The sequence below is a fragment of the Lactuca sativa genome, chromosome 7 (assembly GCF_002870075.4).
Source record: "Lactuca sativa cultivar Salinas chromosome 7, Lsat_Salinas_v11, whole genome shotgun sequence".
In the NCBI taxonomy this organism is placed as follows: Eukaryota; Viridiplantae; Streptophyta; class Magnoliopsida; order Asterales; family Asteraceae; genus Lactuca; species Lactuca sativa.
Window position 1 is genome coordinate 165833414 of NC_056629.2, and position 12067 is coordinate 165845480.

General features: G+C 36.5%; 1 protein-coding gene across 2 annotated transcripts; it reads left to right on the forward strand.

Moving 5' to 3' along the window:
• Positions 1-4782, forward strand: LOC111919062 (phosphatidylinositol/phosphatidylcholine transfer protein SFH12). 2 transcript variants are annotated; one of them, XM_023914668.3, is made up of 13 exons: positions 1-160; positions 395-469; positions 710-962; positions 1073-1172; positions 1820-2086; positions 2552-2629; positions 2712-2813; positions 2908-2957; positions 3044-3143; positions 3229-3315; positions 3436-3522; positions 3673-4155; positions 4398-4782. In XM_023914668.3, the coding sequence occupies exons 2-13, from the start codon at positions 439-441 to the stop codon at positions 4482-4484; spliced, it is 1725 nt and encodes a 574-aa protein (XP_023770436.1). In that variant the 5' UTR covers positions 1-160; positions 395-438; the 3' UTR covers positions 4485-4782. The 2 variants fall into 2 exon arrangements, with proteins under 2 accessions (XP_023770436.1, XP_023770435.1); XM_023914667.3 differs by having other exon boundaries at positions 400-469.
• Positions 4783-12067: the final 7285 nt, after the last annotated feature.

A 12067-nucleotide genomic window follows, 5' to 3' on the forward strand; every position in this document is an offset into this window, starting at 1 on the left:
AGACTTCCTAAAATCAAATATATTCCTCCCCACAAGATTCTTTCTCTCTCTACATGATCGATTGGACGGTGATTACTTTTTTAATGATTTGCTTTTTTGAATGATGAGATATTAAAACAACCTCCATTTCTCCTTCATCGATTGTCCTGCCATAATTTCTGTAAGTTCCATTTCTATGAGCTCTATTACTTCTCTTTCACTTCTACCTCAAATCATCACTTGTTTTTCTAAGCTCTACTTTCCTTAGCTCCTTAGTTTTGGTTTTCCTATGGTTTTTTGGTTTGTTTATTTACGTTTTGTTGTTGCTATTACAGTTTAAAACCCCGAATGATGAATTATATATTAGCATATGGATTCTTCTTTAGATTTAAACTGATGTGTATTTGGTACCAAGTGTAGGCATTTGACAAGGGCCTCAAATTCAAAACGGCAGCAATCATGAGTTCCAGAATGTCTGGACCTATTGCCGGTATATTTTTCTTTCAATACTCTTCTCTTCTCTTCTCTATTCCTATCTTCTTTGTAGGATCCATGTTTGACTTTTTGGTAAAAGATATATCCATTGAGTTAGAAGCGTAGAAGAAACATAGGAACAAGTGCTATACGAATATAAGATAGAAATTGTGATACCCGTTTCTTCATAGAATCTTTGAATTCTCAATGGCATATCCCTGAAAATTTTGGAAATGAAGTTAAGATTTTTCAACAGGTTTAGGAAAAACCGACAGTGAATACTCTGAGGAGAAGAAGTATAAGCTATCCTTTAAGCAAAGAGCGATAAATGCCTCCAACAAATTTAGGACTTCTTTTGGCAAGAAAAGCAGGAAAAATGGGAAAGTCGTGTCTGTTGTTGAGCATGTACATGATGCAGACGAATTGAAAATAGTTGATGCTTTTCGTCAAGCTTTGATCTTGGAAGAATTATTACCCATAAAACATGATGATTACCACATGATGTTAAGGTTATAATAATAATCCCTTTTGAGTTTGTTCTTGGTGTAGGGTTTATAATTTTCATCTACTATTGTAGTTAACAATGGGTGATATTTTGACATGGTGATTGATGAAACAGATTTTTGAAGGCAAGGAAATTTGATATTGAAAAGACTAAACAAATGTGGGCTGATATGATTAAATGGAGGAAGGATTATGGTACAGACACAATCATGGAGGTACTTATTTTATCTCAAAACGGCTCTATAACCCTGTTTTTTTACACATTGGAATGGGACCCTAACCGGACAAAAGTTGCAATCTTTTGTTTCACTGAAAAAGGTTTAACCATGGTCTCACCGTCGTTCTCATATCTTGCAAAAAAAACATGAACAAATAAATAGTCTTGTATCAAGTTTGTTGTGCATTGGTCTGAGAAAGAGGCTCATGTCAATGTTATAAAAAATATTTTAAAAAAATTTGTCTCGCCCAAAAAGATGTGACGGATGTATCGCGTTTGATTTACATTGGATTCGGGCCAACAATAATGTCGATGTCACAAGAATTGTAATTTTTGGTTCCACCCAAACAGACCGGATAAAGACTTACTCTGAGATCTATTGTCTAGCAAACCACATGAACAAAGGGTCATGTATTGCATTTAGGACAAATGTCAATAAAACAAAATTGCAAATTTTTGGTGCAACCCAAAAACATGTGATATGGACTCACTTTTATCTCTTGTCTTGCAAAACGCCCTCATCATCTTCATTATTAAAGATAGCCCTATAAACCTTGTCAATCCCTTTTTATGTAGTCGTATCCCGTGTAGCAAAAGCAACTTATATGCGGCAATCTAACTATTTGCATCTTTTTTTTTGTTTAGGATTTTGATTTCCAGGAAAAAGAGGATGTTTTTAAATACTATCCTCAAGGACACCACGGGGTTGATAAGGAAGGAAGACCTATTTATATTGAACAACTTGGTAGAGTCGATGCTACCAAACTCATGCAAGTCACAACACTCGAGCGTTATGTTAAGTACCATGTAAAAGAGTTTGAAAGGACGTTTATTGATAAATTCCCAGCTTGCTCTATCGCTGCCAAAAAGCACATTGATCAAAGCACCACCATACTTGATGTACAAGGAGTGGTAAGTTACAGTTTGGATAAAATGTTGTCTCGATAAATGATGTTTGAAAAATATTTAAGAAAATAAAGGCACATTTGCAAAATGGAAGGAGTGGTAAGTAAAATGTTGTCAATGCTTAAAAAAATTATTTGGGAAAATGATGACACACCATGGAAGTGAAACATAAATGAGGTCAAATTTATAAAACAAATTAGGGGTTAAAAGGGAAAAGTATTATTTTCTTAACTTGCTTTATTAAGCCGTTGTTGCTTTCTATATTAAGAAAAGAAAATACTCATATATTGCCCTTCTTGAAGTCTTGGTCTTACTAAATCCATTAGATAAAAAATAATAATCTTAATTATCTATACATAAACAACATATACTTAAACCGTTATTTGTAATGCTAAGATTTACCTCTTCAAAATGCAAATTTGCTAAATATTGTATATATATATATATATTTTTACTTGGTTTATGGATCAGGGACTGAAGAACATGAACAAAAATGCTAGGGAACTTATCCAATTTCTCCAGAACATTGATGGAAACAACTATCCTGAGGTACTTAGTTTCTAATAACATAAAATAAACAATAGAGGTTTTAATTACACAAATTTATTATAAATTTGTTTTCCTTTTATAGACTCTATGTCGAATGTACATTGTCAATGCGGGGACCGGGTTTAGGATGTTGTGGAGCACCGTCAAATCATTCCTTGATCCAAAGACTACTGCTAAGATTCATGTAAGTTCTTTCTTACTTTTTGACCTAAAAGAGAACTTCATTTTTGGTGAAAAAATCATTGGGTTGACTAGTCAATGGCTCTATTTACATGTAGGTTTTGGGAAGCAAATTCCAAAACCAGCTTCTGGAAATGATTGATGCTAGGTAGTTTTATAGTTTTATAAAATAATATTTCATGGATATAAACTTTAGATAATATGTAAATATTTATTTTTCCTATTTGTGAGTAGTCAACTTCCAGAGTTCTTGGGCGGAACTTGTAACTGTGCTGATAAAGGTGGTTGCATGCGATCAGACAAGGGCCCATGGCAAGACCCGGAAATCATGAAGGTTAGTTATGTGATTTAATTTCTAATTAAAAATCTTGTATCTATTTTTATAAAAGCTAAATGTGGTGTTAATTTTGGTGTGGTAGATGGTCCATAATGGTCAACACAAATGTTCAAAGAATCAAATCCCAGAAGAGAAGACAATTTCTGAAGATTGCCAATCTGCAAACGCGGTATTTTCTTTCATCGACATGTATTATCATTTACTTTTTTGTTGTAATTGGAATTCAATTCCATTCCACCCCTGCATTTGGTTCCATGTAAGTAGAAACTAATCTCTTTTTCATCAATAGAAAAGCTCTGCTTCCAACAAAGACCTTGAATCTACCAAAAAGCAGGAGGACATCAAGAAACCAAGTCTCATTTCATCGCAGGAAAAAGTAAGTGGCACCTGGTTCGCCTAATTCCATAGTACTTAATCGGAATCAGAATCCAATTCCATTCTGACCTTTCTTTCGGTTGCAAATGACTACTAAAGTTGAATTTGAAAATTTTTCCTTAGTGTAATTTTTGTTGAAATGATTTTGCAGGACTTGGTGAAGAATCACCAACCAAGGGTAGAAAAGTCAAATGACCACATACCCATAGTTGACAAAGCTATGGATGATTCTATTTATTATCCAATCCATGATGCTCGCAAACCTATCTCTCCTGATGGAATAGGAAACCACCTTTTTAGTGGCATGATGACATTGGTGATGGGAGTTATGACCATGGTCCGTATGACAAACAACATGCCCAAAAGGCTTACAAATGCCACACTTTACTCTATTGGCATCCACGATGATGATGATGACATGGTAAAAAAACAGCCAGGATCTTACAAGCTGCAGCCACCTGTCGTCTCGGCTGCCGAGTTCCTTTCAGTGATGAAGCGCGTGGGAGAATTGGAGGAAAAAGTTATCATCCTTAACAACCAACCAAACCAAATGCCCCCTGAGAAAGAGGAAATCCTTAATAAGGCTTTGTCACGCGTTGAAGCTTTGGAAATTGAACTTGTTGCTACCCGAAAGGTACTTTAAGACATGATATTACAAAACAAGTTAGGACATGACAAAAAACAACATAACATAACACATCAAAATAGGTGTGTACTATGTACTGTGTTGTATAATGCGTACTGTGTGGTATAGAGACGTTTATCGAACTATGGTCTGTGCAAAAGATGTGAATGTCGTCTTAGTCAAGTTTGTGGAGTTATAAACTCATATTTATGTATTCTTTATAAATGTTTCATGATTATGCTCTTTTTCAGTCTTTGGAGGAATCACTTTGTCAACAACGAGAGGTTATGGCGTACCTTGAGAAGAAGAAAAAAAAGAAGAGGTTTTTCCGGTTCTGAAGTATGAGTATTGTGATGTGAAACGATCATAGGAAGGGAAGGAATGTGAGAACCCTGTGCTGTTGTTGATTTTGAGCCCATGTTTATCTATGAAGGTTTGTTTTGTTGCGATTTGGAAGGTTGTGTATAAGTATTTATTTATTGACATTGTTTGGAATTCTTTATACATTGTTTGTATCTACGGGATAAAGTTTGAGAGTGGGAGGCCAAATGATGGTGCTTCTCGTCTTAAGCTTTAGGTGTGTTTCGTCTTATGAACCTATGAAATATTACATGAATCTTGATATGTCTTGTATTACTCCTATTCCAACAAATTTTTACAAGTTTCTTTTGTGTTCTATTACAAAATATTCCTATTTTAACAATATTTACACGATTACATATGATTATAAGTTTTTATTCCAAGATGCTCATGCGTGATATTTAGAACAAACCTACTTTGAAACTGTATTTATAACATATAACAAGACTGGGCTGGACAAACATTCTAGGGCTATTCTCAATCATAATGATGAAGAGAAAATTAATGTTTATTACACAAATAAGAGATTGAAAGCAAGTCCTAGCCGCCAGTCACCTCTTGTTGCCTTTTTTTTTTTCTTACGATTTTCCCATTGACATCACGATCGAGGTGTTTTTTTTTTTTTTTTTTTTTGAAAAAGGGGATTGTTTTTCATAAGCTTGGTAGAAAGGGTCTTTTTTAAATGTATTTGTAGAAATGGGGTTGTTGGCCTACCGACGCAATACGTAAATATTATATTGATACTTACGGTCCCTTATAACTTACAACATTGATCCGTTGTCTTATAAAATTATGTTATAATTATAACATTTATAAAAATATGTTACTAACATCTTATTATATATATTTCAAATTTACAAAATAGTCTTTCAGCAATATTCAACATTGACCCTTATTTTATGAAATATGTTACTACTACATCTTATTATATTTTTGATGCGTACTTTGTACAATTACTTAATTTTAATAATATTTAGCATAAATATATTATTTAATTTATAACAACAATGACCCTTATTTTATGAAATATGTTATGACTACATCCTATTATATTTTTTATGTGTATTTTGTACAATTACATAATTTTAATAATATTTAGCGTAAATATATTATTTAATTTATAATTAACACTTATTAGCTTTCAATACCAAATATATCTCATTTATACATTTTCATTAATACTGATATTTAATATTGTAAGAAATAAGAAATAAGAAAACACATAACTAATATTACATTATTAAAATTTAGAAATCAAAGTACAAAATCACACATGAAAATACAAGATCAACTCAACATGAAATTACAACACAATAAAACAAAAACATGGTTTACTACTCATTGAATCTTGGTTGAGAATTTAAACAATTTCTTCTATTATGAACTTATTGGTGGCGCGTTGTACATCTACGAGGTTCATCTGGATGATGAATGTTGTAACACTCAAAATCAGAAAGGCCAAGAAAGGAAAGAAAACCCTAAGTAAAGGGTCAACTCGTCGAGTCCAGCGAGGAACTCGACGAGTCGGAGCGGGATCCGGGGGATCGATTAAGTAACTGACTCGGCGAGTCGGCAAAGAGGACTCAGCGAGTTCGGTTTGAAGAGGGAAACCCTAAATGCGGGACTTTGTGCACTATTTAAGCATCTCATTCTCTCCTTTAGGGTTCCTTATAGCCTCTCTTATCCAGAATACGAAACCCTAAGCCTCAATTCTTGCACATTCAAGCTTTCTTGCCATTTTGGGTGATTTGAAGGAAGAAGGAAGAAGGGAACCATTGGGGACTCAAGGATTGGCAGTAGATCCAAAGTTTGTGGGATTTTCTAGAGCATTTGAAGGTATTGAGTCGCTACCTTCACTCTTTTTCATAGATCAACCTTTAACATGTGATTTGGGGCTTTCAGGGCAAGTTTAAGAACCATTTCGAGTTAGAAGCCCAGATCTGAAGTTGATACTTCAGATCTAAGCGTATCTTGGCCTAGAGAATCGTAAAGTATCAGTCTATGGGTTGATTGTAAAGCCTCTTTGTCTTAAACCCTAGTTTATAGTGTTTTGAGCCTAGATCTCCTTAGCTACACGTAAAGTTTGCCACTTTACGTGAGGAATAAGCTTTAGAAGAGTGGATCTACAGTTTGGAGTCCATGCATGACTCAAAAGCCTCGGAATATTTGAAGGGCTGAATAGACTTGGCGAGTCCTTCGAGTGGACTCGACGAGTAGTATGAAGATGGAGATGAACTCGACGAGTTGGATGAACAACTCGGCGAGTCTGTTAAAGATTGCCTTGGACTCGGCGAGTCAAGTCGCGAAACCACAAACCCTTCGAGTTAAGACTCGGATCAGTGAGTTGAGTGGGGAATCAGTGAGTTGGTCAGGACAGGACTCGGAAATCGGTAGACTCGGCGAGTCAGGGGCTGACTCGGCGAGTCGAGTTGCGAATGAAAGGATTCTGAGCGTATGAACTCGGCGAGTCAGTAGGCAAACTCGACGAGTAGGGTTGACCTGGAAGGTTGACTTTGACCAGGAGTTTAACTTTGACCAGGGTGGACTTAGTTGACTTTTAGAGGACAGGTAAAGTAAGTGTTATATTGATATTGGTAGCTCGGGGAGCTAGTGGAGCAGCAGTTCAGAGGGAGTGGTCAGACAACGGCTAGAGGGATTACCAGCAAGTTCAGCAGTACCAGTTGAGTTTCCCTTTGTGCGGATGGGTCTAAGGCCACAATGCCGGCCCATGTAGATATGAGTAGGAAGACCCAGGGGTTAACCCTAGGCACGATATGACAATATGATAATTGGGACCAAGGTCCATTGATAGCGGACGGGTGCCCAGGAATTGTTTGCATGATAGAGTATACTTGTTGTCTGTGTGATACTTGTATGAGCCTAGTAGGAGGTGAGTACGGCCGAGGTCCCGTATCTCACCAACAGCAGAGTGTGGACGTGGTTCCATATCTCATTAGTAGTAGAGCAGGAGCGAGGCCCAAGTTAGGAAAAGAGTGAGTGTGGGCCAGGCCCGTATTTGACTATCAGTAGGAGCGTGGACGGGGTTCCATGACTCAACAGTAGCAGGACAGGGGCGAGGCCCAAGATAGGCGAGGCCTTAGAACAGGATTCAGTAGTATTGTTTAGCTTATGTGTTGTGTTGTGTTTATGTGTTAGTATACGTTTGTAGGCGAGGCCCAGTGACAGGCGAGGCCTAAGTGAAACATATCTATATCCGAGCGGGGCTCGAAGCCAGGGCGAGGCCCGAGGTAGCGGGCGAGGCCCGAAATAGCGGGCGTGGCCCAGTATGTGTTGTATGTGTTTATGCAGGATATGTGGTAGGTTGGGGAACTCACTAAGCTTTGTGCTTACGGTTTTCAGTGTTGGTTTCAGGTACTTCCGGTAGCGGAGGGAAGAGCTCGGGGTGATCGCATGGCACACACCATTGATTAGTCAGCCTGGGATGTTTTACTCTGATAATGAAAATATGTTTTGGAAATGATACTCTGAATTCATGTTATGACTTATGATATGTTTTTATGAATATGACTTTGGTAATGATTTAAAGAAAATTTTTGGTACGGATTTTTGGGATGTTACAAATGTCTATCTCATTACGAATTCGGGTGGCACACCTTCGTCCTCGATGAATAGAAAGTTTTGAGTAATCTGCTTCAATCGTCAAGTTTGAATCCAACAAATAATCAACATGAGGAAGTGGTACGAACCCAATATTGTATTGTTGTTTGTGCTATAGTAGTGTACACGTTATTTACAATGGAGAGACGGTTGTCCCCTCTATTTCGACAAACTACAAGTGCATGTGAACATGGAAATCTCTCAATTTGCCACATGTTGAAAATAATTAACAGTTTGTGTATTTCCTCCGGTTCCATTTATCTGTGACCTTTTGATAATTCTTTAAACACCTTCGTTGTAGTGAAACTATGATAAAACATGACTTTGTGCATGAGTGTCATGTTTAAGAAAGAAACACCACATTCATTTTGGTATAGGTGTAATACAATTCATTGCAATACTTACTTTGCTTTATGAAAAGTTTCACAATTCTATTGAATGTAAGGTCAATACACACCATAATTGGCAGTTATCTCGCTCCTCGTAATACATTATTCATACTCTCATAGATATTGATTGTTAAGGAACCCCATCGATGATTTTCATAATTCAAAAGACACCATTAACTTCTTTTAATTTCCTTCAAATACTGCAAAGCTTCCATATTGACTGATTTTATTTCCCTTATATACTTCTTGAACTTCCTTTTTTATGGTGCTACCTAGCCCAATAAAGTGTTTTAAGGCTCACATTCTTGTACCTTTTCATGAGATTACTTCTCACATTCCTCAGAAAAAAACGATGGTATGCTAATGGCTCTTTCCAATCCTCTAGATTTTCCATAGCATGAATGATTCTTTTGTGCCTATTGGAAAGAACACATAATTGTCTATTTGGAGCAAAAAAGTTTCCAAAATGACCCAAAAACCAACACCAACTATGAACTATCTCCTCATCAACAATGGCATAAGCAATAGGCAATATATTGTTGTTAACATCTTTTGAAACAACAAGCAATTTTGCTTTGTAAGAACCCTCAAATGAGTACCATCGATAGAAATTACAGGGCGACACAGATGAAATGCTTTAAAAGTTGGTCCAAAAGCCCAAAAAATATATTTTAATTTTTCCACTTGTGATGAGATATTTTTTTTGAAACAAATTCACAATTATATCAAGGTTTGAAGCCTGCAAAGCTGCAATATACTTAAGCAAATCAACAAAGTTACTCTCCTAATAGTCTTTATGTCTTTTCTCCTTCTATGTCATGGCTTATAATAAGAAACATCAACATGTAAATGATCTTTTATATCTGCTTCTACATGTTTCACCGGATAAGCAACATCTTTTCAAATTGAATGGAGAAAGTATTAGGCAATAACTACAGAGTTTAAATTTATGTTATTATTGCCGATACAAGATCCAAAACAGTTATGTTCATCTACCCAACATGCAATCTGCCACATATGATTATTTCTCTTCTTAATTTCACGGATATACCATTGAGAAGGTTGTGCATGGTGCATAGTACTAGAGATTTCTCATTCACCCACCTTAGTCTTACATTTTTCTACCCATTTGGTATGTTTACTTTCGTACACTTTAAACTCTCTATTTTGACCTATAAACCAAAATATTACTACTTTTTTTTTTTCACATTCTCCTTTCTTTCAAATTGCATTCCTAACCTAATTTTGTTTTTTTTTGTTTCCTTCCAAACATCTATATGAATGTTGTTCTCTAAATTTTCTATGACGTCATCTCCTATATTTCCTATATCATTCATAAAATCTATGTTAGGATCGCTACTAGCCCATCCATGCTCAACATAGAAGAATAATGTGGTTCCATTTTTTTTAAGCCAATTGTTTTTAGAAAATAGAACCTCATTGTTTTTCTATGTTGATTATGGTTAGGCTAGTAGCGATCCTAACAAATGGTATTAGAGCTATGGTCATAGCCTAGATGATGTGGTCGATGCAACTAGAGCAATCCCTAGTAATTTCCAGTCCAACGAAGTTGATTTTGAAGCCTTGTATCAAAAGTTCTCCTAATGGCCCCATGTTAGGTGAGCGTGTCCCAAGAGTATCGACGGTATGAAAAGGGTTGGATCTGATGAATAGTCATTGAAGGGGACACAAAGGGCAAAACTTGGGTTTGATGGAAGGATTGTTGGGATGCAAATCCAATCCCATATTGGTAAAAAGAAAAATTATATGCTAGCATATAAGGAAATGGTTATTCCCTTCTATCACCAGTTGGTTTTAGAAAATGGAACCTTATTTTTCTTTTATGTTAAGCATGGTTGGGCTAGTAGCAATCATAGAAAATGGTATCAGAGCTAAGGTTTGAGTTCCTGTGATTGAAGATATCTACTCACAAATTTGATTTGAAGAAATTCAATGATTCAAATGACTTCACTTTATGGAAAGTGAAGATGAAGGATCTTCTGGTTCAACAAGGATGTGCAGTGGCACTAGAAGAAGAGGCAAAATTGCAAAAGGACATGGAGCCTGAAAAGAAGGTAGACATTCTGACAAAGGAACATAGTGTCATTATGTTGAGTTTTACAAATGAAGTACTAAAGGAGGTCATGGATCAAAAAAATGCATAACGTCCCATTTTCACAAGCAAACTTTTCATTTTTGAAATAAGGTAAAATGACCATTTACATAAAAACCTAGTTAGGAAAACCCATATGTTCCAAATACAGTGGTTTGAAAATCAGAGTAATATAATCAATGTGGAATATGCATTTTCGTTGATGACTATGTACTGTCATGCCTTCGACTTCCCACTACCATCAATGATACATGAAAAGACATTTAATCCATAACTCTAAGCCAAAGCTAAGTGAGTTCCCCCAAAATATCACATACAACACAACATATAAACATCTATGGATTATCAGCAACCATGGGGACTATTAGTAGTCCCAATGGGCTAACATCATGTCTTGTGGGTTATCGGTAACCCTGGAGACTATCAGCGGTCCCAATGGTCTAACAGCATGCCATGTAGGCTAAGACCATGCCCCATATGTTATCAAAAACCCTAGGGACTATCAGCAGTCGCAACAGGCTAACAACATGCCCTGGAGCTATCAGCAGCTCAGAAACACATAACAATAATCAGCAAATAAGAACATAATCACATACAACACCTACACTAGCCTACCAGACTAATAGATCACTGTCGCATGTCAGGCCTTACACAGTACTATACGTCACCATTGATAAACCACTATTAAATGCATAGTTATATTTAATCAGGGGTGAGATAGACAAGTGATCCCCCTTTAGAGCCACAACTAAACAAGAAATAGGCAAGAAATCCTAGATCAAGAGTTCTTAGGCTATTCTACATGACTGCATACAACCCATATAACAATCAAATAGACTATCACTGACCCCCTGGTACTCTAACCAGCATACCATTACCCCTATATCAATATAACAACTATGGATTATCAGCAACGCTAGGATTATCGGCAGTGTTGGAGTTAAGAGCAACTCGGTAAATACACATAATAGCCATCAACAGCTAAGACTCAGCTAGCCTAGCACACACCCTACTATGACATAAGTAATATAGTGAGAAAACTCACGTGAGTTGAAGACCCAAGGAAACACAACAACAATCCCACTCCCTGCACTGATCTCTCTGGTGAACCAACTAGCACGAAACAAAGGTAGGACCTGAATCAATAACCCAATTCCTTCAAGTTTGAACCAAAGTCAAACTGGTCAACAAAGTTAACGGTCAACAAAGTAAAAAAAAAGTCAACATTCAACCCTCAACACGACATAGAGGACTCTTGGCCACGTTGTGGGAACATCTGGACAAAACAATCGCAAGATCCTCCTACGCACGACCTAACGGGCATAACGCCTCTTCGTGTGAACTAATTTTGGACAGCTTAATGGATTAAACCTTTAATCCACTTAGCCACATGCTCATCTCCTCCAGAAGACTTCCTTACACATAATGAGTCATAAAAATC